At 38.0% G+C, this 24,369-nt stretch overlaps 1 protein-coding gene and 2 non-coding genes across 6 annotated transcripts; all 3 read right to left on the bottom strand.

Annotated features, from left to right (window-relative positions):
• Positions 1-968: 968 nt before the first annotated feature.
• Positions 969-22,253, bottom strand: LOC105499200 (cyclin B1 interacting protein 1). 4 transcript variants are annotated; one of them, XM_011771705.3, is made up of 8 exons: positions 22,020-22,253; positions 18,954-19,150; positions 16,202-16,279; positions 14,994-15,108; positions 12,540-12,618; positions 6,598-6,931; positions 4,166-4,499; positions 969-2,457 (listed from the first exon to the last, which is right to left on the bottom strand). In XM_011771705.3, the coding sequence occupies exons 5-8, from the start codon at positions 12,566-12,568 to the stop codon at positions 2,255-2,257; spliced, it is 900 nt and encodes a 299-aa protein (XP_011770007.2). In that variant the 5' UTR covers positions 12,569-12,618; positions 14,994-15,108; positions 16,202-16,279; positions 18,954-19,150; positions 22,020-22,253; the 3' UTR covers positions 969-2,254. The 4 variants fall into 4 exon arrangements, with proteins under 4 accessions (XP_011770007.2, XP_011770008.2, XP_011770009.2 ...); XM_011771706.3 differs by having other exon boundaries at positions 19,003-19,150; XM_011771707.3 differs by lacking the exon at positions 12,540-12,618 and having other exon boundaries at positions 22,020-22,252.
• LOC112423171 (small nucleolar RNA SNORA79) lies at positions 13,199-13,346 on the bottom strand. Its single transcript, XR_003013640.1, has one exon. It is a non-coding gene; the product is annotated as a small nucleolar RNA SNORA79 (small nucleolar RNA).
• On the bottom strand, positions 15,936-16,012 carry LOC112423165 (small nucleolar RNA SNORD126). The gene has a single exon (XR_003013634.1). It is a non-coding gene; the product is annotated as a small nucleolar RNA SNORD126 (small nucleolar RNA).
• Positions 22,254-24,369: the final 2,116 nt, after the last annotated feature.

The following is a 24,369-nucleotide window of genomic DNA, read 5'->3' as shown; positions in this document are numbered from 1 at the left end:
GTCTCGATCTCCTGATCAAGTGATCCACCAGCCTCGGCCTCCCGAAGTGCTAGGATTACAGGCGTGAGCCACCACACCCAGCCCTAAAACTGTAAAATTTTTCATCCTCTTTCTCAGACATTTTAACTTTGGTGCACATGGGGCTGGGCTCAGTGGCTCACACCTGTAATCCCAGCACTTTGGGAGGCCAAGGCGGGCGGATCACTTGAGGTCAGGAGTTCAAGACCAGGCTGGCCAATGTGGTGAAACCCTGTCTCTACTAAAGATACAAAAATTAGCCAGGTGTGGTGGCGTGCACCTGCAATTCCAGCTATTTGGAAGGCCAAGGCAGAGCCACTTGAACCCAGGAGGTGGAGGTTGCAGTGGGCCAAGATGCTGCCACTGCACTCCAGCCTGGGCGACACAGCAAGACTCCATCTCAAAAAAACAGTAATAAATAACTTTGGTGCACACTAAGAATAATTTTTAAGAGATTTTATACTCTACATTCCTAGTGAGGGAAACACTACTTGCTCTTCAATTATGTAAAGCAGGGGTATTTAATTGCCTTTCTACAATGACTAAACATAAACTATCTTCAAATGATTTCAGTATAATTTTTATTACCTAAAAAACAATGGGATTTGGCATTTAGGGTAATTCCACTGTTAACAAATCCTAAACCATTAAGAATCAATCCTAAAATTTAAGAGTTAGAAAAGGCTGTAAGGATAACTTAATTCAATCCTTCATTCTACAGATACAAAGTCCAAGAAAGTTTAAACTAAGTAGAAACCAGAATCCAGATCTTCTGCCTCCCCAGCCAGTATGCTTTCAAGTCTTTCCTCTAGTAAGACATAAAGTTACTGAGAAGTCCTTCAAATTTCTATCATGGCTATACATTTTAAATAAATATATGCGTAATTAAACAGAATTTAATTTCCATAATAATAGTCAGAAATGCTCACTAAATAAAGGAAAACAATGAATAAATCTTGTAAATTATTTTAATACAGTCTCTTGAGATCAATAACACATTGGTAAACTTTCTGCAGAAGTGCATTCCTAAATAAATAAACCCAAGGCAACAGCTAACAAAAAGGTAAAGTAGTAGCTTTATTTTAAAATACAGTCTTCCTTTGGTATCTTTGGGGGATTGGTTCCAGGAACCCTCATGGATACCAAAATCCTTGGATGCTCATGTCACTTTTATAAAATGGCATGGTATTTGCATATAACCTACAGATTCTCCCAAATACTTCAAATCACCTCTAAATGATTTATAATACCTACAATGTAAATGCTATCCAAATAGTTATTATACAGTATTTTTAATTTGTATTTTTTATTGTTATATCATTAATTTTTTCCCAAATATTTTTGATATATGGTTTGCTGAATCTGCAGAAGCAGAACCTGTGGATACAGAGGGCCAACTGTAAACACCAAAAAAATTAACTTTAAAAAATAACTATCAATGTGAGTTATTTTAAATACAAATAGGGACTGAACATACATGCATCAAATTGTACTCTCGTTCACTGACATAAGCACACCTCCAAACAAGTTAATATGAAGGTAAATACATAAATATATACAAATAAATACACATACCCAAATAACAAGCCACACATCACCCACCATTTTCCAAGACCAAAATTTTCACATAAAACATACAAATACAGCAAAATATCAGTGTACATTAACATACTTACATATACAGATATGCATAAATACCAGAATTCAAAGCGACATGTAGCATATAACACAGGTACTTAAGGCATAAACAACACAGCTCAGTCAGAAACAGCCCAGGGAGAAACAGTTATCTATTGAAACAAATACTATTGTGACCTTCCCACCAGGGATGAAAATTCAGCAGTTCACAATGGAATTTAGATTAATAAAATGCTTATGCTTTAAATAATAGAAACAAAGAAACCAGACTCTAAACCACTCCCCACTGCCAATGAGTTTGTTATGTCGATAATGTGAAGACAACTTCAGAGATTTAAAAGCACAGGGAAGCTGAGGAGTCCTAACTAGGAAAAAGATTTGCTAAATGAAATCACTAAAGAGGAACATAGAAACATTCTGCAAAGTTAGCTAAATTATCTTTATTTTTTTAGAAACAAGCTCTCACTTTGTTGCCCAAGCTGGAGTGCAGTGGCATGATCTTAGATCACTATAGCCTCAGACTCCTGGGCTCAAGGGATCCTTCCAGCCTCAACCTCCTAAGTAGCTGGGATCACAGGTGTGTGACACCATGCGTGGCTCAAATTCTTTTTACTTTGAAGGCCCTGCTAGAAACTTGCTGCTGCTCTAATTCACGACTTGGAGAGGCAAAACTAAAAAAGCTGTTGCTGGGTTCAGGTGCTGTGGGAGAACCCACAAAAAATGGTTTGAACTGAAAATCTCCATCTCCATCGCCCCGATTTCGAACAGGTGTATTATCCAAAGGAAACCTGGAGTTGTTACCTAGTGGGGAAAAAAAGGGAAAAACATAATTTTATTCATTTGTTATCTACATAATCTACTTCAGAGGAATCATCAAATATATATATATATGAATATATTTTTTTCCTCCAGTATTTGTTTTAGAAAAAAACAGACATATAAAATCTTTTGCCCCAGGTTAAGAATAATCTTTTTAAAAAACATTGCAATAAACGTTCTAGAAAAAATATAACGATGAAATATTGGCATATACCATGACCCAATATCAATTAGCATGGGATTAAGACAAAGCAGATAATAGATCTGATTAAATGAACATTTAACTACTTCCACTGAACCCTTCCTTGGCTTTTACAGGTTTTAAAGGATCAAATAACTAAAGGAAAATGCTGACTATATATCCTTCAAGCTAACAGTGGTAGCAGGAGATAAAGAGGTTAACTGTGTACAAAAAAAGGAATGGGAAAGAACTGGTGAATATGAAAAAAATAAGACAAGTGGACAGTGACAAGAAAAAAATATCTATAATGCCATTTACAGTAACTCTGACTAAATTACATTATGTAAGTAAAACTGAAAGTTAAGCAGATATTTAGGTTTTTATTCTTATATCTGATATTCCTCATCTCATCATCTCATACCTGCTCCCCACCATTTTTTTGTAGAGACAGGGTCTCACTATATTGCCCAGGCTGGTCTCAAACTCCTGGGCTCAAGTGATTCTCCCACCTCAACCTCCCAAAGTGCTGGGCCGCACCTGACCACCTCACAATTTTTCTAAGACATCATCTCCTCCCCTATTAAATCTTCTTCCTCAGCCTATAGTAAATATCCAAAAATGAGTATTAGGAAAGTCCAGCACAAGAAGCTTCACTTTTTTGTATGCCAAAAACAATTTCCATTAATAGCATAGCAAAAACCTATTGGATTTTGTTGCATAAAGAGTAGTATAAAGGAGAGAGCGCAGGAAGATATGAGATTAATTTCATCTGCAAGGCACCTAACAAGCAGACAAGAGATGGAATCATGCTAGATTGTGATTTCTAGAAAGAAAGAATCCTATTTGGATAATCTTTATATCTTCATTAGTTAGGATCATACCTAACAACCTGGTATATAAAACATACTAGATAAATATTTGATAAATGGAAAAATGATTAAACAAAAGAACAAAACAACCAAACTGACAACTTAAGAATTGTACAATCAGTATTGGCAGGTGAAAAAAATAGAAACATGGCCTTCTTGGAGGATAACAAATGGTTAAAAGTATAGGCTCTGAAAACAGGTTAGTGATATTGACCAAATTACTTAACTTTCTGTGCCTCAGCTTTCTCATCTGTATAAAAGGATAATAATACTTCATAAAGTTTTGTAAATTATATGAATTTATGTAAAACACTTAAAACAGTGCCTAGCACTTAGGAATCAATAAATGACAGTTAATATTATTATTACTACAACTACGTATCTTTTAATTTAATGCAGCAATTTGCAAACTTTCATTTTGCAGAGATTAACTCTGCTCAAATTAAAGATTTAATTTAAATGTAAGTAAATACAATAGATAAAAGCAATGATGTACAGGTTGAAACATGGGTGAAGAATTCATAGCCTACCACAACTCAAGACCCTTATCATCTCCACTGAATGCTTGGAAGTGGGCAGAGCAGTATAAAAAATCATTGATTTAAAGAATAGACACTGGATATCACATGTCCTTTCTTACCTAAGGGGAAGCCAAGAACACCAGACTGTGCAATCATGGATGGTTCAAGGGTGCCTTCATGGTTAGCAATAGTGATGTTTCGTAACCTAAGGCTATCATAGAGGCCTTGGAGCTTTTGATACTGACGATTGCGCTCCATAAGTTTCTCAGAGATGTCACTGAACTTTTTCTTGTATTCTTCTAGTACTTTCTTCATGGAGGTGACCTCCCCTTTCATAGAGGTCAATTCTACATCCTTGCTTTGTATTTGCTGAGTATATATCTTCTCCATCTGTTTCAGATGGCCCTCAGCCTTGCTGAAATTGTATTCTTGATAAAGACGTTCCTGATGTACCTGGTTCCAGAAGAAAAAAGATTTTTAAGGTATGGGGTACAAAGTTATACATTGTAAAATATTATACAAACACAAAAGGAAAAGAAAGATGCTTATATAGGGATGTTATTTTAACATTTAGAACCCAGTTTAAGAAGCAATCAGGATACACAATGAGGCACAGAAAACAATAAGTTATGTTATTAAATGCATAGAAAAAAAGTCTGGAAGAATACTCTCAAACCACTAACTTTATACCACCAAAAGAACTGAGTATTTGTCTTACTTTAACAAGTGACATGTTTTCCAAAGGTTTTTAAGAAATATAATCCCATTTTTCAAGTCATCCAGAGCATGAAGAATAGACTCTTAAGACAACCCCAAATTATCATTGTCTCCTGGTACATACACCCTTGTGTAACTCCCTATCCCCTTGCATGTGGGCAGGACCTGTGACTACAATACTACATAAAATGTGACAGGTTGTCACTTCGTAAGTATATTACCTAAGACTATAAGGTCTGTCTTACTACGAGACACACTCCCTTGCTGGCTTTGAGGAGGCAAGCAGCCATGTCAGGAAGGCCCAAGAGGCAAGTAACTAAGAGTCTCTGGTGAATAGCCAGAAAAAAATTGAGGACCCAATGAATCTAGACAGATCTTACGCTTTTTGCAAAAATAAACTCAAAATGGTTTACAGACTTAAATGTAAAATGCAAAACTATAAAACTCCCAGAAGATAACATAGGATAAAATCTAGATGATCTTGGATTTGGCAGTGACTTTTAAAATATACCAAAGGTATAATCCATGAAAGAGAAAATTGATAAGCAGGACTTCATTCAAGTTAAAAATCTCTGCTCTGTGAAAGACCCTGTAAGAAAATGAAATGACAAGCCACGGATCAGGAGAGTATATTTGCAAAAGATAGCTCTGAGAAAGGATCAAAGAATACTTCAAACGCAGTAAGGATACAAAGAACACTTAAAACTCAACAATTAAAAAAATTTAAAAATAGACCAAAAACTTCATATACACCTCACCAAAAAAAAAAGGCAAAAAAGCATATGAAAAGATGCTCCACATCGTATGTCATCAGAGACATGGAAATTAAAATGAGATACCACTATACACCTATTAAAATGGCCAAGATCCAGAACATGGACAATACCAACTTCTGGCAAAGATGTGGAGCAACAGGTTCTCACTCATTGCTGCTGGCAATATAAAACGGTAGAGCCACTTTGGAAGACAATTTGGCAGTTGCTTACAAAAATAAACATACTCTTACCACATAAGCCAGCAAAAACACTATTTGGTATTTAACCAAAGGAGTTGAAAAATACAGGAGCATGTAAGAGAAACAACTTACCCAGAAAAATATAACAAAAAGTTACTTAACAGATGACAAACATCCTTAATAAGTATAAGAGTATATGTAAGATACAACAATACATTCAAGGACATGCTTAAAGTTATCCACAGGGAGGTCTTTCAAAGGAAATACTAAAAGTAGAAATCATAAAGGGAAGAAGTTAAGGATGTGTTATTTGATAAGAATGCTTATCATAGTATTTTAATAACTTGGAAATAAATTATGCTAAAAACAATATAACCATTAAAATATGATTATAGAATAGTTAACTAAAAAATATTTAACAAGATATTCACACCCAGTGGAGCATAGGCTACTCAGGAGGCTGAGGCAGAAGAATGGCTTGAACCCAGGAGTTAGAGACTAGCCTGGGCAACACAAGAAAACCCCATCTCAAAAGAAAGAAAAATACATACCAGATATATGTTGTCAACTCTGACAATAAAACAGTGTGTTATTATCTTACTTTTATACAGAAGACAGAGTGTGTGTGTGTGTGTGTGCGCGCATGTGTGTGTACCCAAAATATCAACAATGGTTATATCTGAGTGATGGAATTATGAGTGCTTTAATTTTCTTCCTTTTGATTTTCAACAATAAACATTATTGAAAACAAAACAAGCTAATAAGACAGTTTCTCATATACTCATAAAAAATAAATATAAAATAATGAAGAAAAGACACTAGAAGCTCCCACAAATGCCTGAAATTATATGTTCAAGAGAAACTAGACTAAGCACTAACCTGATATGTCCAGAAGGCCAGTGCTCGGGAGCTAATGTCCAACACGATCTCTGGTCGCAGTCCTGCCAATACCATAGCTTTATATTCCTCTGATGGACTGAGTTCTGTGCGGACAATATCTAGCTTTCCAGAAAGGGTACTGTTGCAGGCAGGACAGATAGCTGGTGAGCGACTAAACTCACCACTGCCATGCTGATCACAGAAGATGTGAGAGCAGGCAGTGACCCATGCATAGCCAGAGAGTTTGATGCGACACTTTCGATAATTACAAAGCAGCATGTCTTCACACAAAGACATAATAGGATAGTGAGGTCTCCAGAAGCTGAAGAGAGTCCTAATAAGGGGTAAATAAAAAGGCCAAGTAAGTTAAATTGCAATAAAAATAAAATAAATAAGTAAAAAATAAATATAACATGCATGTTTTTATTATAAAATACTGCACATTTTATTATATTCCTTGTATTTAGTATAATTGATATATTGATTTCAGTTACTCAATAATATTAATTGTGCTCCTTGTTTGTCCGGTTTTCTAAAAACACTTTAAGGATAAAGGTAAAGACAAAGGTGGTTACAGATCTTGCTCAAGTCAAAAATAATATATATGTGGGCCATGGGCAGTGGCTCACGCCTGTAATCCCAGCACTTCGGGAGGCCAAGGCAGGCAGGTCAGGAGTTCGAGACCAGCCTGACCAACATGGGGAAACCCAGTCTCTATTAAAAATACAAAAATTAGCCAGGCGTGGTGGCTCAAGCCTGTAGTCACAGCTACTAGGGAGGCTGAGGCAGGAGAATCACTTGAATCCGGGAGGCAGAGGTCGCAGTGAACAGAGATCGCGCCACTGCACTCCAGCCTGGGCGACAGAGCAAGAATCTGTCTCAAAACCAATATATAGGCCGGGCGCAGTGGCTCACCCCTGTATAATCCCAGCACTGTGGGAGGCCGAGGCAGACGGATCACGAGGTCAAGAGTTCAACACCAGCCTGACTAACATGGTGAAACCCCGTCTCTACCAAAAATACAAAAAATTAGCCTGGCGTGGTGGCGTGCGCCTATAGTCCCAACTATTTAGGAGGCTAAGGCAGGAGAATCGTTTGAACCCGGGAGGCGGAGGTTGCAGTGAGCCGAGATCGCGCCATTGCACTCCAGCCGGCGACAGAGCGAGACTCCACCTCAGGAAAAAAAAAAAAAAAAAAAAAAAAAAAAGGTGCCTTGGCCCTCCGGGTCGACAGAAAGGAACACTTGGACACCTTTATCCCAGTAGCCCCGCTCAGTGAGTTTCCTCAGGTATGTCACCTGGCAGCCACGTTAAGAGGCCTATTTTACGTCCGGCAGACTAGGGGCAGAGGCGAAGCAGAGGAGCTGGGAAGCTTTAAAGCTGAGCCCTCGCTCAGGCAAGAGAGGCGCAGCTAATTCGAATCTTCCACCAGTTGGGAGTAAGCGCCTATCTAATGGCTGTACAAGCTGCGTGAGGGCCAAGTTTTAGAGAAACAGCCCCACAGAAATTACAGTCTGGAATTTTCAGTCAGCTTTCCGCGCTCAGTAGAGAAAATAATAATAACAAATGATACTTAATCTGAGGCTGAAAGAAAAAGCGCGGAAAAACTCCGTTGCCTCCACAGCTCCACAAGCGAAGATTCCAGGATTCTCTGCGCGAGTGCTCCAGGGAACTACACCAGAGCGCGCGTGCGTAGGGTTGCCCCGAAGCATCCTGGGACCTGCCAGGCCCTGTGGAGGTGCGGCGGGCAGCTCCGGCTTTCTAAGAATCAGGAGAAATTCCCAGAAACGGTGTGACAGCTGTAATTGGACAGCTGGCACCTCCAAGTTGGGGTAATCCACCATTTTATTTTTTATCCACCTTGGACTAGACATCTTTCCAGCTCTCACACATCTTCTATACACATTTAAGGAAGTTATAATTTTCTTTGAGTCTGCATTGCAAACATGCATTACAGGGCTTTACATTAAGCGATAGTGGGCTGGGCGCGGTGGCTCACGCCTGTAATCCCAACACTTTGGCAGGCTGAGGTGAGCGGATCACCTGAGGTCTGGAGTTCAAGACCAGTGTGGCCAACATGATGAAAGCCCGTCTCTACTAAAATACAAAAATTAGCTGGGCGTCGTGGCGGACACCTGTAATCCCAGCTACTCCGGAGGCTGAGGCAGGAGAATCACTTGAACCCGGGAGGCAAAGGTTGCAGTAAGCCGAGATCGCACCATTGCACTCCAGCCAGGGCAACAAGAGCCACACTCCATTAAAAAAAAAAAAAAAAATTAAGCGGTAGTATTGAGGGTCACAACTTTGAGGTGACCTACCTGCGCGTTCTCCTGGAACTGCTGGCAGTTCCAGGCATTACCTATAGGCATTACCTATAGCAGCTGCTGTAGGTAATTATTTTCTGCTTAATCTATATGGATGTTAGAATTCAGATTAAAAATTAACCTGAAGAGGAAAGCTAGAAGGGTCCTCAGAATATAAACCTTAATGAAGCTTTTTTTTCTTTTCCAGATAGGGTCTCACTCTGTCGCCCAGGCTGGAGTGCTGTGATATGATCTCGGCTTACTTCAACCTCCGCCTTCCAGGTTCAAGCGATTCTCCTGCCTCAGCCTCCCGAGTAGCTGGGATTACAGGCGCCTGCCACCACACCCAGCAAATTTTTGTATTTTTAGTAGACACAGGGTCTTGCCATGTTGGCCAAGCTGGCTTCAAACTCTTGACCTCAAGTGATCCACCCACCTCGGCCTCCCAACGTGCTGGGATTACAGGCGTGCACCACCATGCCCAGCCTTATACCGTCTTTTGTAGCCATCCTTCCAGATGTTGTGACCCTATTATGAATTAGTAACAGATGCAATTAGCCACACAGTGGACATCAAACCCTGCAAACCCCTTTCTGAGTAATGCCAAAACCATAATATCAAATCTTTTTCCTTCAAACAAAAAACTGTCAAAAACTGTTTGTCAACTGGTTTGTCAACTGGTTCAGAGTAATTAAGCCTTTGTACATTTCCTAAAATATATTCTGATAACTTTAAAGTGGTAACTTAATTCTAGTATAAACCAGTTTCAAAAAAATGAAATCTTCATGTGTGAACCATGTACTCCCTAACATCTGTTTTTGGCTGTTCGAGGCTTTTGTGTGAATTCTGGTTTTAACTATGCCAAATGTAGAAATATTAATACAAAAAAAAGTACAACTCATTTAAAGTTGAAAAATGCAAAATATTCTAATTTGACTAGTACCTAACTTTGTGATCCTAGCCTTTGTACTGCACCATGATCACTTCCTGGAGATGTATCTAAGTTAATACATACTTAACGTTAATTCATTTTAACACCATGTACTGCAAATATGCTACAATTTATCCATTCTTCTAATAGACATTGATTGCGGGTTTTTACAATTAAAAACAATACTGCAATGAACATTCTGTACATGTCTCCTTGAGTACACATGCCAAAAATTCCTCTAGAATATAACACCCAGAGGCTGGGTTAGTATATAAGCAACTTCAAATCAACTAAATGTTGCCAAACCACTCTCCAAAGTAAAGGCATAAATTTCACTGCCACCAGCAAAGTATACAAGAGCCCAATGCTATAAATTCAGCAACATGCAGACATGTCAAGTTGTTTTATTTTATTTCATTGTTGTCTATCTGATGACAGTGAAATGGTATCTCAGTGTTGTTTTAATGTACAACTCTTTCATTACTGTACAACTCTTTCATTACTCGTAAGAGTGAGCATTTTTTCATCTGAATGACTACTCAGGGATCCTCATCTGTGATTTGCCTGTTCACATCCTTTGATGATTTTCTTGATTTATATGGAGTCATTTAACAGTAATATGCCATGCAAACATAAGTTTGAATTTTAGTGTACACAAATGTATCAACTTTCCCTTTTTGTACTTATGTCTACTCCAATATCATCCTCTTGCTTTTCAATAGTTTTAAAGTTTTGCTTTTCATATATACAACTTAATTCATTCTTCCCAATATAAAGAGTCTGAATAACTCACAATAAGAGTTGTGAAGGCCAGAGTGACCACAACATTCAAGAAAGCAAACATTCCAACAACTTCACTATTTGATGGAGTGGTAGTCTAGTCTATAACATTCCTAGGTTATCTTTACCATGCAAGGGATACAATATGCATCAAAATATTAGGAATGTTGTATTTCACTGCTTTTAGAATGATATTTAATCATATTTATTGACTATACAAAACAAGGCAACCAACCACAAAGACAAAACTACTAAGAATAACAAAATCATATTCCAGCTCTTTGGGAGGCCAAGGCAGGTGGCTCATCTGAGGTCAGGAGTTTGAGTCCAGCCTGGCTAATATGATCAAACCCCATCTCTACGAAAAACACAAAAATTAGCTGGGTGTGGTGGTGGGCACCTGTAATCCCAGCTACTCGGGAAGTTGAGGCAGGAGAATAGCCTGAACCCGGGAGGCGGAGGTTGCGGTGAGCCGAGATTGCACCACTGCACTCCAGTCTAGGCAACAAAGTCAGACTCCATCTCAAACAAAAAAAAAATTATAGATATGAAATACTTTCCATGAGAATCAGGCCAGGCGCAATGGCTCACACCTATAATCCCAGCACTTTGGGAGGCCAAGATGGGCAGATCACCTGAGGTTGGGAGTTCGAGACCAGCCTGACCAACGTGGAGAAACCCCGTCTCTACTAAAAATACAAAAATTAGCTGGGCGTGGTGGTGCATGCCTGTCCCAACTACTCAGGAGGCTAAGGCAGGAGAATAGCTTGAACCTGGAAGGTGGAGGTTGCGGTGAGCCGAGATCACGCCATTGCACTCCAGCCTGGGCAACAAGAGCAAAACTCCGTCTCAAAAAAAAAGAAAAGAAATACTTTCCATGAGAATCTATATAAAGAAAAGCCATCTGAAGATATTATAATGAAGGAGAAAAGGCATTGAGTTTCAAGCAGTAGTTGTGCTATATTTAAACATATAGAAGTAACTTCCTGTTTGTTTTGATACCTTGTTTTTATAGCCAAAAGTTGAGATTTGCAACAGACAGAAAAGTCTGACAACCTGAAGACCTATTTCTTGTAATTTATGAAATGGTTTAACTCATTTGTTTACTATTTTTAGACAAACTACTGAATATTCATGAACTGTATATTATTGATAAAGCAATTTCAAGAATCTTAATCTAAATAGGTTTCATATTCTGGCCAACACAAGTTATTACAGTTGCATACCATTTGTGAGATCTGGTATAAGCATGAGTATTAAATCTCATTACAAAAACAGTGAAGTATAACAGACTTTCAATATTTGGATTTTTATTTTGTACCACTTGTATTTAAATATACCATTATGGATGTAAACACAGCATATAGGACAGTATACTTTAGCCAAAACAATTGAGAATATTTCAACATGAAGCAGAAATGAGTTTTTAACCATACCTGAGTGGTATGTGCAATTTAAGTCAACGATAAATATCAAGTAAGATTGTAAACAAAATATTAACAATAAAAGATTTTTAAATACCAGTAAGCTTTTATATATCTATTCCTCACATAAATAGATTGGTTTTGGCAGTCATTCTTATAATAGGCATTGATTCCAGGTTTTACAATTAAAAACAATACCACAGTGAACGTTCTATACATGTCTCCTTGAGTACACATGCCAAGAATTCCTTTTGGAAACCGCCGTGTTTTGTCAATCAGGGCTTCCCCCACCTTTCCCCCCGCCCCACCCTGAACCCTCTATGGCTCCCACACCCAGAGACTAGGTTAGTATATAAGCAAATATTTTTTTGGTATCTCTTCTGGGCCAGGTCTTAGGGGAAAAGAAGGTATCCTGCTTTCATGGAGTTTACAATCTACCAAACGATCTAAGAATGACAGAAGAAAATGAAAATATTATTTTATTCTTTCCTTTGCCACCTCTTACATTTTTGCAAATTGATTCCATAAAGCCATTTCTGGTGAGAAAAGTCCATCTTTAACTTGAAGAATTATCTATCTTCATACTGCAAAGAAAAGTTGTATGTATAATTTTTTTTTTTTTTTGAGATGGAGTATCTCACTCTATCACCCAGGTTGGAGTGCAGTGGCACAATCTTGGCTTACTGCAATCTCCACCTCCCAGGTTCAAGCGATTCTCTTGCCTCAGCTTCCCAAGTAGCTGGGACTACAGGTGCGCACCACTATGCCCGGCTAATTTTTGTATTTTTAGTAGAGACAGGGTTTCACCATGTTGGCCAGGCTGGTCTTGAACTCCTGACCTCAGGTGATCCGCCCACGTCAGCTTCCTAAAGTGCTGGTATTACAGGTGTGACCCACCGCACCCAACCAAAAAGTGTATTTTTAAAACTGCCCTGACTTGTGTGAGCAACCACTCTAGAAAACCAAGTAAACCATTTAAAATTTGAACATGAATGACTTTATAGTATAATGTTTCAGTAACTCCCAGAACCAACTGGCTTTCTTTCATAGCGCTAGATGAGAGCTATCTAATTACTATATGCTCATGTTTTGAAACTAGGCTGCTGCTTTTATTTTTTTAATCACAGGTATATTTTCTTAATCTAGAATCACCACCCGTTTAGTAATTGTTTGACTCCGCAAAAATCAGAAGGCACTAACGGACAGCCAGCCCATCCTCATGGTGCCCTGAGTGAAGATAAGCCATTTTTGATATATGATGGATCAAAATCCCACTGCCTAAGGCTCCAAGCAGTGAGAGGAACAGCCATCAAAGTTTACCTCCAACCACATTAATTTAAGAAACGTTTGTAAAAAATAAAGACATCCCAACCTGGGCAACATGGCGAAACCCCATCTCTACAAAAAATACAAAAAATTAGCCAGGCATGGTGGCCTGTGGTCCCAGCTACTTGGGAGCCTGACGTGAGAGAATCACCTGAGGCTGGGAAGCTGGGGCTTCAGTGAGCCCTGATTGTGCCACTGCAGTCCAGCCTGGGCAATGAAGTGAGTCCCTGTCTCAAAAAAAAATAAGACATCAAGAGACTCTTATAAGATAGGAATCATTACATCTAAGTAAGAACTAGAAGAGATCATTAAGGATCAATTGATTCGGCAAGGCAAAATGAGAAACTAGATAAAAAGTTAGTACCAAAATCAAGATTAATCAACTAAAGAAAATGTTATTCCAACAATTATATAAAGATACACACTATAGTGCCTGTGACTAATTCTAGAACTTAATTAAGTTTTGAGGGGCAGGGTGAAGGTAATGAGGGGTAGTCTAATTAACAGAAAGATATATAAGCAATAAAAACAAAGAATTTCCTTGTCTTTTTTTTTTTTTTTGGAGATGAAGTCTAGCTCTGTCACCTAGGCTAGGGTGCAGTGGTACGATCTCAGCTCACTGCAACCTCTGCCTCCCAAGTTCAAGCGATTCTCCTGCCTCAGCCTCCCGAGTAGCTGGGATTACAGGTGCACACCACCACACCCAGCTAATTTTTGAATTTTAGTTAGAAACAAGGTTTCACCATGTTAGCCAGGCTGGTCTTGAACTCCTGACCTCAGGTGATATGCCCACTTCGCCTCCCAAAGTGCTAGGATTACAGGCGTGAGCCATCACGTCAGGCCAAAACAAAGAATTTTCGTCAATCTATTATGCAGATGTCAAAAATTGCCAGGTAGTACAGAATCTAAGAGAAATATAAACATGGATTCTGAAGACAAAATAGTTAACATCAAACTGAGCATTTATCATATGCTTTACCCACACCCTTACTAATTTAATCTTCAAAATAACCACCCTGAGTCAAATACTATTACCATTCTCTAAAATATAAATATAAAATATAAAACTAAGACACAGATAATTAGGAAACTTGCCAATACTGCATAACTGGTGAAGTGATAGAGAGCATGGGTTTGAACCCAGTCTGACTCCAGAACCCATATATATACTATACTATGCTACTTCTCAACATCTTTAATTGACTTTTTTGTTTTTGTTTTTGTTTTTTGGAGATGGAATCTCGCTGTCACCCAGGCTGGAGTACAGTTGCACTATCTCTGCTCACTGCAACTTCTGCCTCCTGGGTGCAAGCAATTATCCTGCCTCAGCCTCCTGAGTAGCTGGGACTACAGGCGCCCACCACCACGCCCAGCTAATTTTTTGTATTTTTTTAGTAGAGATGGGGTTTGCCATGTTGGCCAGTCTGGTCTCAAACTCCTGTGCTCAGACAATCCATCCACCTTGGCCACCCAAAGTGCTAGGATTACGGGCATGAGCCACCACACCTGGCCTCAACTGACTTTTAAAAAATGAAACTTATAGCACCTTAGCAGCTGGCCATGAAGTCACAAACCTGAATTTTCAAAGACTCATATATATGTCAAAGCTTCTCAATATCAATGTAAGCCTTACCATAAAAGAAAAATGTAGTAATCATCTACTGTATATCCAGGATTTACAGCACCAAAGAGGTCCAGACTGGAACAGTGAGACTCAGATCTGGTTTCAGTCTCTCGAAATTTTACTTCTGCAAAAGACAACAAAAGCTAAAAAATTATTTCAACTCCTGATATTACTTTGAGTTGTTTGTATTTCCCGTATTTCACCCTTCTTTCTACCTAATTCTCTGCTGAAAATGCAGGCATGGGTAAAGAATATAAGCTTGTCCTAAGTTACTTAAAATAACTTTTAAAATATTACAATACATGAATACAATAAAATTAGAAAATAGGTTTATAATAATACAAGATAACTTGTAGAACTCAATTCTAGAGAAAATAACCGCTAGTATTTTAGTATATATATCCTTTCCGATTTCTTAAGCAAACATATGCATATAAAAATATTTAAGCAGAAACACATTGCTCTCTAATGTTTTTCATGTGTCATGAATATCATTCTATTTCAATAAACATAAACCTGTATCATAACTTTTAAGTGACTATATAGTGTTGTATTGTATAGTCTTCGCAAAATTGATTTAACCAACTCCGTGTTTCCCTTAATCTATATGTATAGATTGATAAAATAGTGATTGGTTTAAAACTGCCAGGCTAAATTGCCTATAGAATTATACCAGTTGCCAGTGCTTTTTCTGTAGTGTTTGAACTTTTAGATTAAGGATTCCTGACCCTAGTTCTAACTCACAAAAGTGATTTTTTGGGATTATAGAGATATCACAAAATATCAAAGCACAATAAATTAGTCTCAAATTCCTAACTTATTATTTATATAAATTTATTATATATAAATTCATAATTTATTAAGGTTTAAGAATCACTTAGGATTACAGACTAAATCCCAGTATTAATTCCAACAAGCAGAATTCAATTGCAGGTGTTTGCCCCTAGCTTTAGTCTGCTCAGAGCATGTGTTTAATCAGGCTGATCAGCTGAAACACGGACTTAACATGCATTTCATCATGGCAAACTGTAAATGACTGGGGAAGGGCAAACCAGCACTGGCTCCTTATCCCTAAACAGGAAAATTCTCTTAAGGTTAGAACTAGGGATTTTTTTCAATTACCAAATTCCATCCACTAATAACACTGAGTCCCAAGTCTTGCTAGGTGATTAGAAATCCAAATGAGGTAAAAATGAAGATTTTGCTCTTACTCTTACCTCTGGCATCACATGAATCCAGCTTCTATCTAGAAATCCAGTTGAACCACAGGATCTATCAATTACCTAGGATCATTTCTGGAAAATTTTAAAAAAATTAATTCACAAAGGTTATGATTACATGACAACTCACACCAGCATGTTCTACACCAAGTCACAAGAAAATTTAGAGTAACTGTTCATCCTTTATTTAACTCTCCATTCATTAATATAAACTATTGACTCATCTTTCAGAGAATGTCACCAAATGCCCAAGCTCACTATCAAATAGGGCAGCATCAGGAGTTCAAGGTTACAGTGAGCTGTGATCATGCCACCGTACTCCGCCCTAGACAACAGAGTAAGACCTGTCTCAAGAAGAAAAAAAAAAAAAAAAAGAGCAGGACCTCTCTTTTTTTGTACACAAGCTTAATTTTGTATAAATTTACAAGTTGGATAAAACTGCACAATAGTCTAACCAACTTCTGAAAGGCTATAAAGGTCAACAGTCTCACAGTAAGAAAACAGTTACACAAGAGAAAGGAGTCAAGAACTTGTAAGATTCAGCTAACTGAGAAAATAATCCAAAATAGTCAGTTTTTTCAAAGCATGTTTCAATTTCATTTGAGCCAATGCAGGATTGTATTTAACCTTTACTCTTCATAATCCTTTGTCAAAATAATCTGAAGAAACTCTTCCCTTTACATAGGAAAATTGAATTAGTAACATTTGGAACCAAAGTCTGCCACAAGATGGCAACGTAAGAAAGAGGCTTGCTTTAATTTCCTCTTCCAGCATTTGAGTGTAATCTGAACTTTAGGGTCAAATACATACTAGATGCGCAGTTCGTCTTTGCAGGCAACCTTCACACTATTCCCTACTCTTCACCTAATTACTAGCTAGAAAATTTTTTTATTTACTTGTAATGATCATCTAAAACTTGTTAGCTAAAAAAACTAGTTATACTTTTGTCATTGTGTTCTTTTTCATGCAGCAATGTGGAGATTTAAAAATCCATAATCTCAGACACAATCTAGCCAGAAAGACAAGACTCATAGAAATTAACATACCACCAAATAAGTGGTAGAAGGCAAGTAAGGTTAAGAAAAAAAGTAGGATTGGTCAAGGAAGGCTTCATGAAGCAAAAACAGTGGGTCATAAGTGGACCTTGAAGTTGCATGTCCAATAAGCAACCACTTAGAGTTAAAAATTAAATTTCTCCATTACACTACTCACATTTTCTTACTCAATAGCTATATTGGCAGTATAAACATAGAACATTCCCATCATAACAGAAGGCTGGACATCAATGCCTTTAAGAATGGGTCTGCCGGGCGCGGTGGCTCACGCCTGTAATCCCAGCGCTTTGGGAGGCCGAGGCGGGCGGATCACAAGGTCAGGAGATCGAGACCACGGTGAAACCCCGTCTCTACTAAAAATACAAAAAAATTAGCCGGGCGCGGTTGTGGGCGCCTGTAGTCCCAGCTACTCGGGAGGCTGAGGAAGGAGAATGGCGTGAACCCGGGAGGCGGAGCTTGCAGTGAGCCGAGATCGCGCCACTGCACTCCAGCCTGGGCCACAGAGCGAGACTCCGTCTCAAAAAAAAAAAAAAAAAAAAAAAAAAGAATGGGTCTAAAATAAGCTGACAGAAAGAAAGCAGTGGCTATCATTCTTTGGAAATCCTATCTGTCAAGCTGTATAGAATTTGTATCATTTAAATTTTATAACCCCCTATTTACAAGGAAAATTGAGGCTCAGAAAAATTACCTAAATGTCCTAAGATCACCTAACTAGTAAGGGCTAGGATTTAAATTCAATTCCATCAAAACTCCATACTCTTTTCACTTCACCATGATACTTCCTACAGAAAATAAGCAGAGCTAAAGATGGTTTGCTTTAAAATGTAAAGCAGTGATATGCTAGCTAGCTCAGAAGGTTGGAAAGAAACTGAAGCATTTTAAATATCTCAGACAGATATGATCAAAATGTTATTTTACTCCTTCCTTGCCCTACATTTCTATAATGTTTTAACTATGTAAAATGTTTTCAGATCAGCAGGATTCAAGGTTAACTAAGAGAATGAAGACAAGCAGCAAGACATGGTGTGAAAGGTTTCTACAGTTTTAACAATGTCTACCTTAAAACTCCTTGATCTCTCCAAACCCAAAATCAGTTTTTTTAAAAAGGAAATTAAAAAAAAAAAAACTACTTGATCTAAGTATTCTTACAGGATAATACTTATAGGTTGAAAGGAACAACTTCTCTATTAATCTCAACTCACAAACAAAACCCAGATTGCAAGAGGCCTGATCTTTTTGTTCTGACACATAGCACAAAGCCTGGCACATAAATCCTGATGTTAAATATGGGATACCTTTCGCAATGGGTGATGCCCCCTGCAGGATTCTAGTCATGCATGCTTCAACAAGTGTCATTCCAACACACAAAGGACATTTCGTATTTACTAAGTATTTTGGAAATGCTCCATAAACAATCAATGATCCCAGCATTTTGTTGACTGTGGGCAGTAATCACTTCAAAGTACTAGTGTTCATAGCCAAAAAGTACATTTTATATGTGTGAACAGATGCTTCATGAAGGCCTAATACAAACTACAAATTGATACTAAATCAGCAGATACTTGTGTTAAGATTTCATTACCATTCCATTTGACTCTATTCCAATTTATTCAGTGCCACCTAGCATTACAGGATACAATGGTAACTCAAAGAATCTCTAGGCTAGGCGTTTTAGATAGAAAAGGCACACATACGTGTAATAAAGAGAACTTAAGGCAGCTTATGTGATCAAAATTCAAGTACCAGGCTTTAGGTCCCATCAGTCTTTAACCCTTTCTGTTGAGAATATCCAAATTCAAGCCCATGATTTTCAGGGGGTCTACAGATGGGCCAGTCCTGGACTGGCACACAGGGTGCTGGACTTCCCTCCTCAGTGGATTTCATCTTCAACCTGAAACAAAATGAAAACACAAAATTTTGTTCATACGAAGTAAATACTAAACTGATAGCTTGGCATAGTTTTCCTTTAGAGATAGTTATATAAGGTACTGCTATCAGAACAGACTCCAAGTTTTAATTCCCACTCACTATCAGAGTTTCCTTCCTTTTTAAGGCAGAATAGTATTCCACTGTACATATGTATCATATTTGCTTTGTCCATTCATCTGTTGATGGACCCTTAGGTCAATTCCACATCTTGGCTTTTGTGAATAATGATGCAATGAACATGGGAGTATAGATATCTCTGACACACTAATTTTATTTCCTTTGAATATACCCAGAAATGGGATTTCTGGATTATATGGTAGCTCTATTTTTAATTTTTTTGAGAAATTTCCATACTATTTTCCATAATAGTTGCAATAATTAATATTCCCTAAAATAATAGATTTTGAAATCATACAAAACTAGATTTTAATCCTGGCTCTCTCATGTATTTGCTGTGTCCATGGGTAAGTTATGGAACTTCTCTAAACCTCAACTGTCCCCTCTTTAAAATGAGAACAAATACTACATACCTCTTAAAACTTCTGTGAAGACCGAGGTAATAAATACACTTTGCACTGTAGCTGGCATGGTGTTAAATGTTTAATATGTTATTTTTATGTCTTGCCCAAGCTCAACCAGCTAGTGAGTAGAAAGGCAAATATTCTGCCTAAAAATTTCACACTTTTCCACAGCCATAAAAAAAAAAAAAAAAATCATGTCCTTTGCAGCAACTGGAGCTGTTGGATGCTGCTGGAGGCCATTATCCTAAACAAATTTATGCAGAAACAGAAAACCAAGTATCGCATGTTCTCACTTATAAGTGGGAGTTAAATCTTGGGTAGGGAGCTAAATACTGGGTTCACAGGGACATAAGGTTGGGAACAATAGACACTAGGTACTCCAAAAGGAGGAAAGGAGAGAGAGGGGCAAGAACTGAAAAACTTCCTATTGGGTACAATGTTTACTACCTAGATGGCAGAATCAATAGAAGCCCAAACCTCAGCATCATGCAATATATACCCTGTAACAAACCTGCACATGTACCCCATGAATCTACAATAAAAACAAATTTAACAACAAGAAGTCACACTTCTCACAATAACCCAGAAGCCAGAAAGATCACTCATATAGTACTCATAAGGGCCCTTCCAACTCCAAGATAATGGGTCTTTTATTTTTTATTTATTTATTTTTTTTTTGAGATGGAGTTAGTTTACTCAGAAAATCTACTGAAACAAAAAATATATCTTTTAAAAAAAATAATTTTTAAAGAATACTATGTGACCATTATAAGGAATGTGGACACTCTACTCATGGAACTTAAGTGGAAAAAGTAAGACACATAGTAGAGTAGGTACAGTAAAAGGGAAGGATACCCACACATATCTGCTTATATGCATAAAATATCTTAGTAACACTGTTATGAGGGAGAGGAATTGGATGGCTTAGGGAAGGGGATAAGAAACTTTGATATCTTTTGAATTTTGAATCATATGAATGTATTACCTATTCAAAAAATATATATATGTATATATGTATTCAAAAAATATATATAGTATTCGATATTTTATATATATATATATTTTATATATATATAAAATATATATATATAGTATTTTTTTTTTTTTGAGACAGAGTTTCGCTATTATTGCCCATGCTGGAGTGCAATGGCGCCATCTCGGCTCACCGCAACCTCCACCTCCCGGGTTCAAGCGACTCTCCTGCCTCAGCCTCCCAAGTAGCTGGGATTACAGGCTTGCACCACCACGCCCCAAAAAATAAATTTTAACAATGCTTGAGAATTATGAAGATTATGGGAGGCCTAGAAATACCTATTACTACATTCGATTAACTGGTTTATTATTTGTCTTTCTCACACATTCTGCCTGTATGGATTTCCCACACATACATCATATAAAAATTAACATGTATCAAAAGAAAGGAATTCAGTGAAATTACATTCAAGGTCACTAGGCAAAACTTTTTATGAGAAAACAGATATCCAAAATACTTACTGTAAATAAATAAGTACTGCTTACTTCTAAAGGTACCTAACATTTATTACATACCAACTAGAGCCTAGTTTTTATATATTTTATCTGATCTTGGAAAGCTAAGCCTTGGAATGGCTCACTGCTTCTCCCAAGGTCACCAGAGCTGTAAACTGTGGCGCTGGAATTTGAATCTAGAGGCTTGCCCTAAACTAAGGTCCCTGATCTTGTTCCATAGCTTTTAAGGACACACTCACCACAGTGGCAACATTAAAAATTAGCAGCTCCTCTTAGGGCTTATCTGTCTTCAGAGTTTGCTGTCCAGGTTCACCAAGAAAGCCGAAATGATCTGAGCAAAAGCCAGGGTAAAGGCAAGGTCCGCTACAGTTTCCACAAACCCAGTAAGGACCTGGACCCTCTAGACACTCACCGGAGAATTAAAATCTACTGAGCTGAACGCCTTCTCCCGAGATCTGACCTCACCCAGAGAGATATAAATCAAAACAGCATTGGGATGATAATATCTTTCCCTCAAAGCAAAATGAAGTCGGCGTTTTCCAAGAACAGACGCACTATGCACATGAAGCACAGTCTATTGTTCCTGGGTCACCAGGACACGGAGATGGAAGGCAAACCCGGTACTGCAGAGGCCCACGTGGAAACAAGCCAGGCAGAGCATTTCACTGCCTTCTCCCAACCTCCACACAGCCGACATTAACCTCCTTGCGACTCACACACACTGCAATGCCGACTTGAAATAAAGGCCTGCCACCTGGGTATATAACTCAAAGGGAAGAGAAATTCAAAACAATTAGAGAGCAAAATTAAGTGCACACTCACCAGCCCACCAAAACGGAGAGGGAAAGAAAGTGAAGAGACAGGAAGTCGCCTTGGGAAATGTCTTCAGAACCTGATTGGCTAATGAGTTCAAGAGGATTCCCTCCTCCTTTACCTTAAAAGGTGCTGAAATGACGTAACCCACTCCACCCCTCTCTATGGACCAGTGATGCTTCTTGCACTATTTTTAGAGTGAACTTCTTAAACCAAGTTTCCTTTTGAGTTAATGTACTTAGGCAAAAACAGGCTAATTTTATACACATTCTTGTTTGCGTGGGCCTACTGTATTCTATTCCAAAGAATTTTCATCCCTTAAGAGTAATTTCGTATCCTTTGTGACCTCAACATGGTTAATTTATGCTAGGCAACAGATTCCATTATAAACAGTCTAGATGATTCAAGTTAAAATTTACCTTCATTTTTCCCCCCAGATCCAAAGCTGGCCTGATAAAATTTACCTTCAGGTAATCTTCGAACTAACAGGCTTAGTAGAAAAACAGTAGATGGTTAAGTGTTTTAGGTTTCAAATAAAATTTAGCTGATTTTGAATCTGAACTTGCCACTTATTTGCACACATCTAAGCCTCAGTTCCCTCAACTATAAAAAGAGGGAAAAAAGATGAAATCTTCCTACTCTGATTGTTGTGAGGATTAAGTAAAATAATTTATATAATGGACTCAGTACAATGCCCGGTACACAGTACTCAACAATGTTAGCTGTTATTATTGTTATTACATATTTCTTGTTAGGTTTATCTTCCCAAGTAGGCTATAAACAACTAGAGAGCAAAGTGTACGTTTTACACATCTCCAGACCGAAACAATGACTTTCAGTGCTGAAGACATAAAAAGACAAAATAATTGATTAATCAATTATTTTGACTCCTCACATTGCCCTCCAGTTAAAGTATAGGTTCTTAGTCTGTTAAAAAAAAATTTTTTTTTTTTTAAACAGGGTCTCCCTTTGTGTCCCAGGCTGGAGTGCAGTGGTGCAATCTCGACTCACTGCAGCCTTGACCTCTCGGGTTCAAGTGATCCTCCTGCCTCAGTACCCCACTAAGTAGCTGGGACTACAGGCATGCACCACCACACCCAGCTAATTTTTGTATTTTTTGTAGAGACGGGGTTTCGCCACGTTGCCCCAAGCTGAAAGATGTCTTTTTAAGCCATAATTAGAGGACTCCCTGGCACAATATTCATCATTATTCTTAATAAATACTAATATAATATATAATAGGGAATACATATACAAATATATGTTATATATACAAATATACATGTAATGTGCAAATATTTGAAGTATAAAAATTAAAGGTATATGAAGAAATGATACAACTCTATCTCATAGTAGTTCTCATTTTTTAATCATTTCATCCTATCCACCCTGCTTCCACCTTACTAGAAATTACCTATTCCTATCCACTTTAGAGTTTACCTGCCCCAAATTTCCCAACATTTAGCATCAAATGCTACTTTGTTGTTTCATAATTGATTTATTGTAACCTCTAGAGTCAAAACGTTTCTTGAATGTTTACTATAAACCAGGAATGATGCTAAGCACTTTATATTCATTACGTTGTTTAATCTTCATATTAACCCAAGAATGTAAGCACTTTCATTATAACTATTTTACCAAAAAAAAAAAAAAAAGGAAACAGAGTTATAGAGATTAAGAAGTTTGTCTGTTTAGCAAGTGGTAAAGTCAGGATTCAGATCTCAGTTATTATGGTTTGAATGTCCCCTTCAAAGTTCACGTTGAAATTTAATCCCTAAAGTGGCTGAAACTTAATCCTCATTAGAAGCGGGGCCTTCAAGAGGTGACTGGATTATGAGGGCTCTGCCCTCATGAATAAATTAATCTATTCATGGATTAATAGGTTATCATGGGAGGGGAACTAGTGGCTTTAAAGAAAAGGAAAAGAGACTTAAGGATAGCATGTTAGCAGTCTCAGCCTCCTGGCCATGTGATTTCCTGCCATGCCTTGGAACATCACAGGGAGTCCCCTCCAGCAAGAAGTTCAGATGCAACCCAGAGGCAGTCCCTTAACCTTGGACTTCACAGCATCCATAACTGCAAAAAATAAATTTCTTTTTTAAAATAAATTACCCACAGCCTAACCAGCATGGCAAAACCCCGTCTCTACTAAAAATACAAAAATTAGCTGGGTATGGTGGTATGGGCTTGTAGTCCCAGTTACTCGGGAAGCTGAGGTGGGAGGGTCGATCACTTGAACCTGGGAAGCGGAGGTTGTAGTGAACCAAGACTGTGCCACGGCACTCCAGCCTGAGTGACAGAGTGAGGCCCTGTCTCAAAAACTAAATAAATAAATAAATAACCCAGGCCTGGTGCGATG

Source organism: Macaca nemestrina, chromosome 7 (assembly GCF_043159975.1).
Source record: "Macaca nemestrina isolate mMacNem1 chromosome 7, mMacNem.hap1, whole genome shotgun sequence".
In the NCBI taxonomy this organism is placed as follows: domain Eukaryota; kingdom Metazoa; phylum Chordata; class Mammalia; order Primates; family Cercopithecidae; genus Macaca; species Macaca nemestrina.
This window is presented reverse-complemented; position numbering and strand designations above follow the sequence as displayed.

What these genes read in the sequence shown, in the direction of transcription:
- LOC105499200 (XM_011771705.3), bottom strand. Translation starts at nt 12,568, where the DNA reads ATGGCTTTATGGAATCAATTTGCAAAAAT. An exon ending in TGGCCTTCTGGACATATCAG is followed by an intron (nt 4,500 to 6,597) that starts GTTAGTGCTTAG and finishes TTCTGGAACCAG; the next exon opens with GTACATCAGGAACGTCTTTA. An exon ending in TGTTCTTGGCTTCCCCTTAG is followed by an intron (nt 2,458 to 4,165) that starts GTAAGAAAGGAC and finishes TTTCCCCACTAG; the next exon opens with GTAACAACTCCAGGTTTCCT.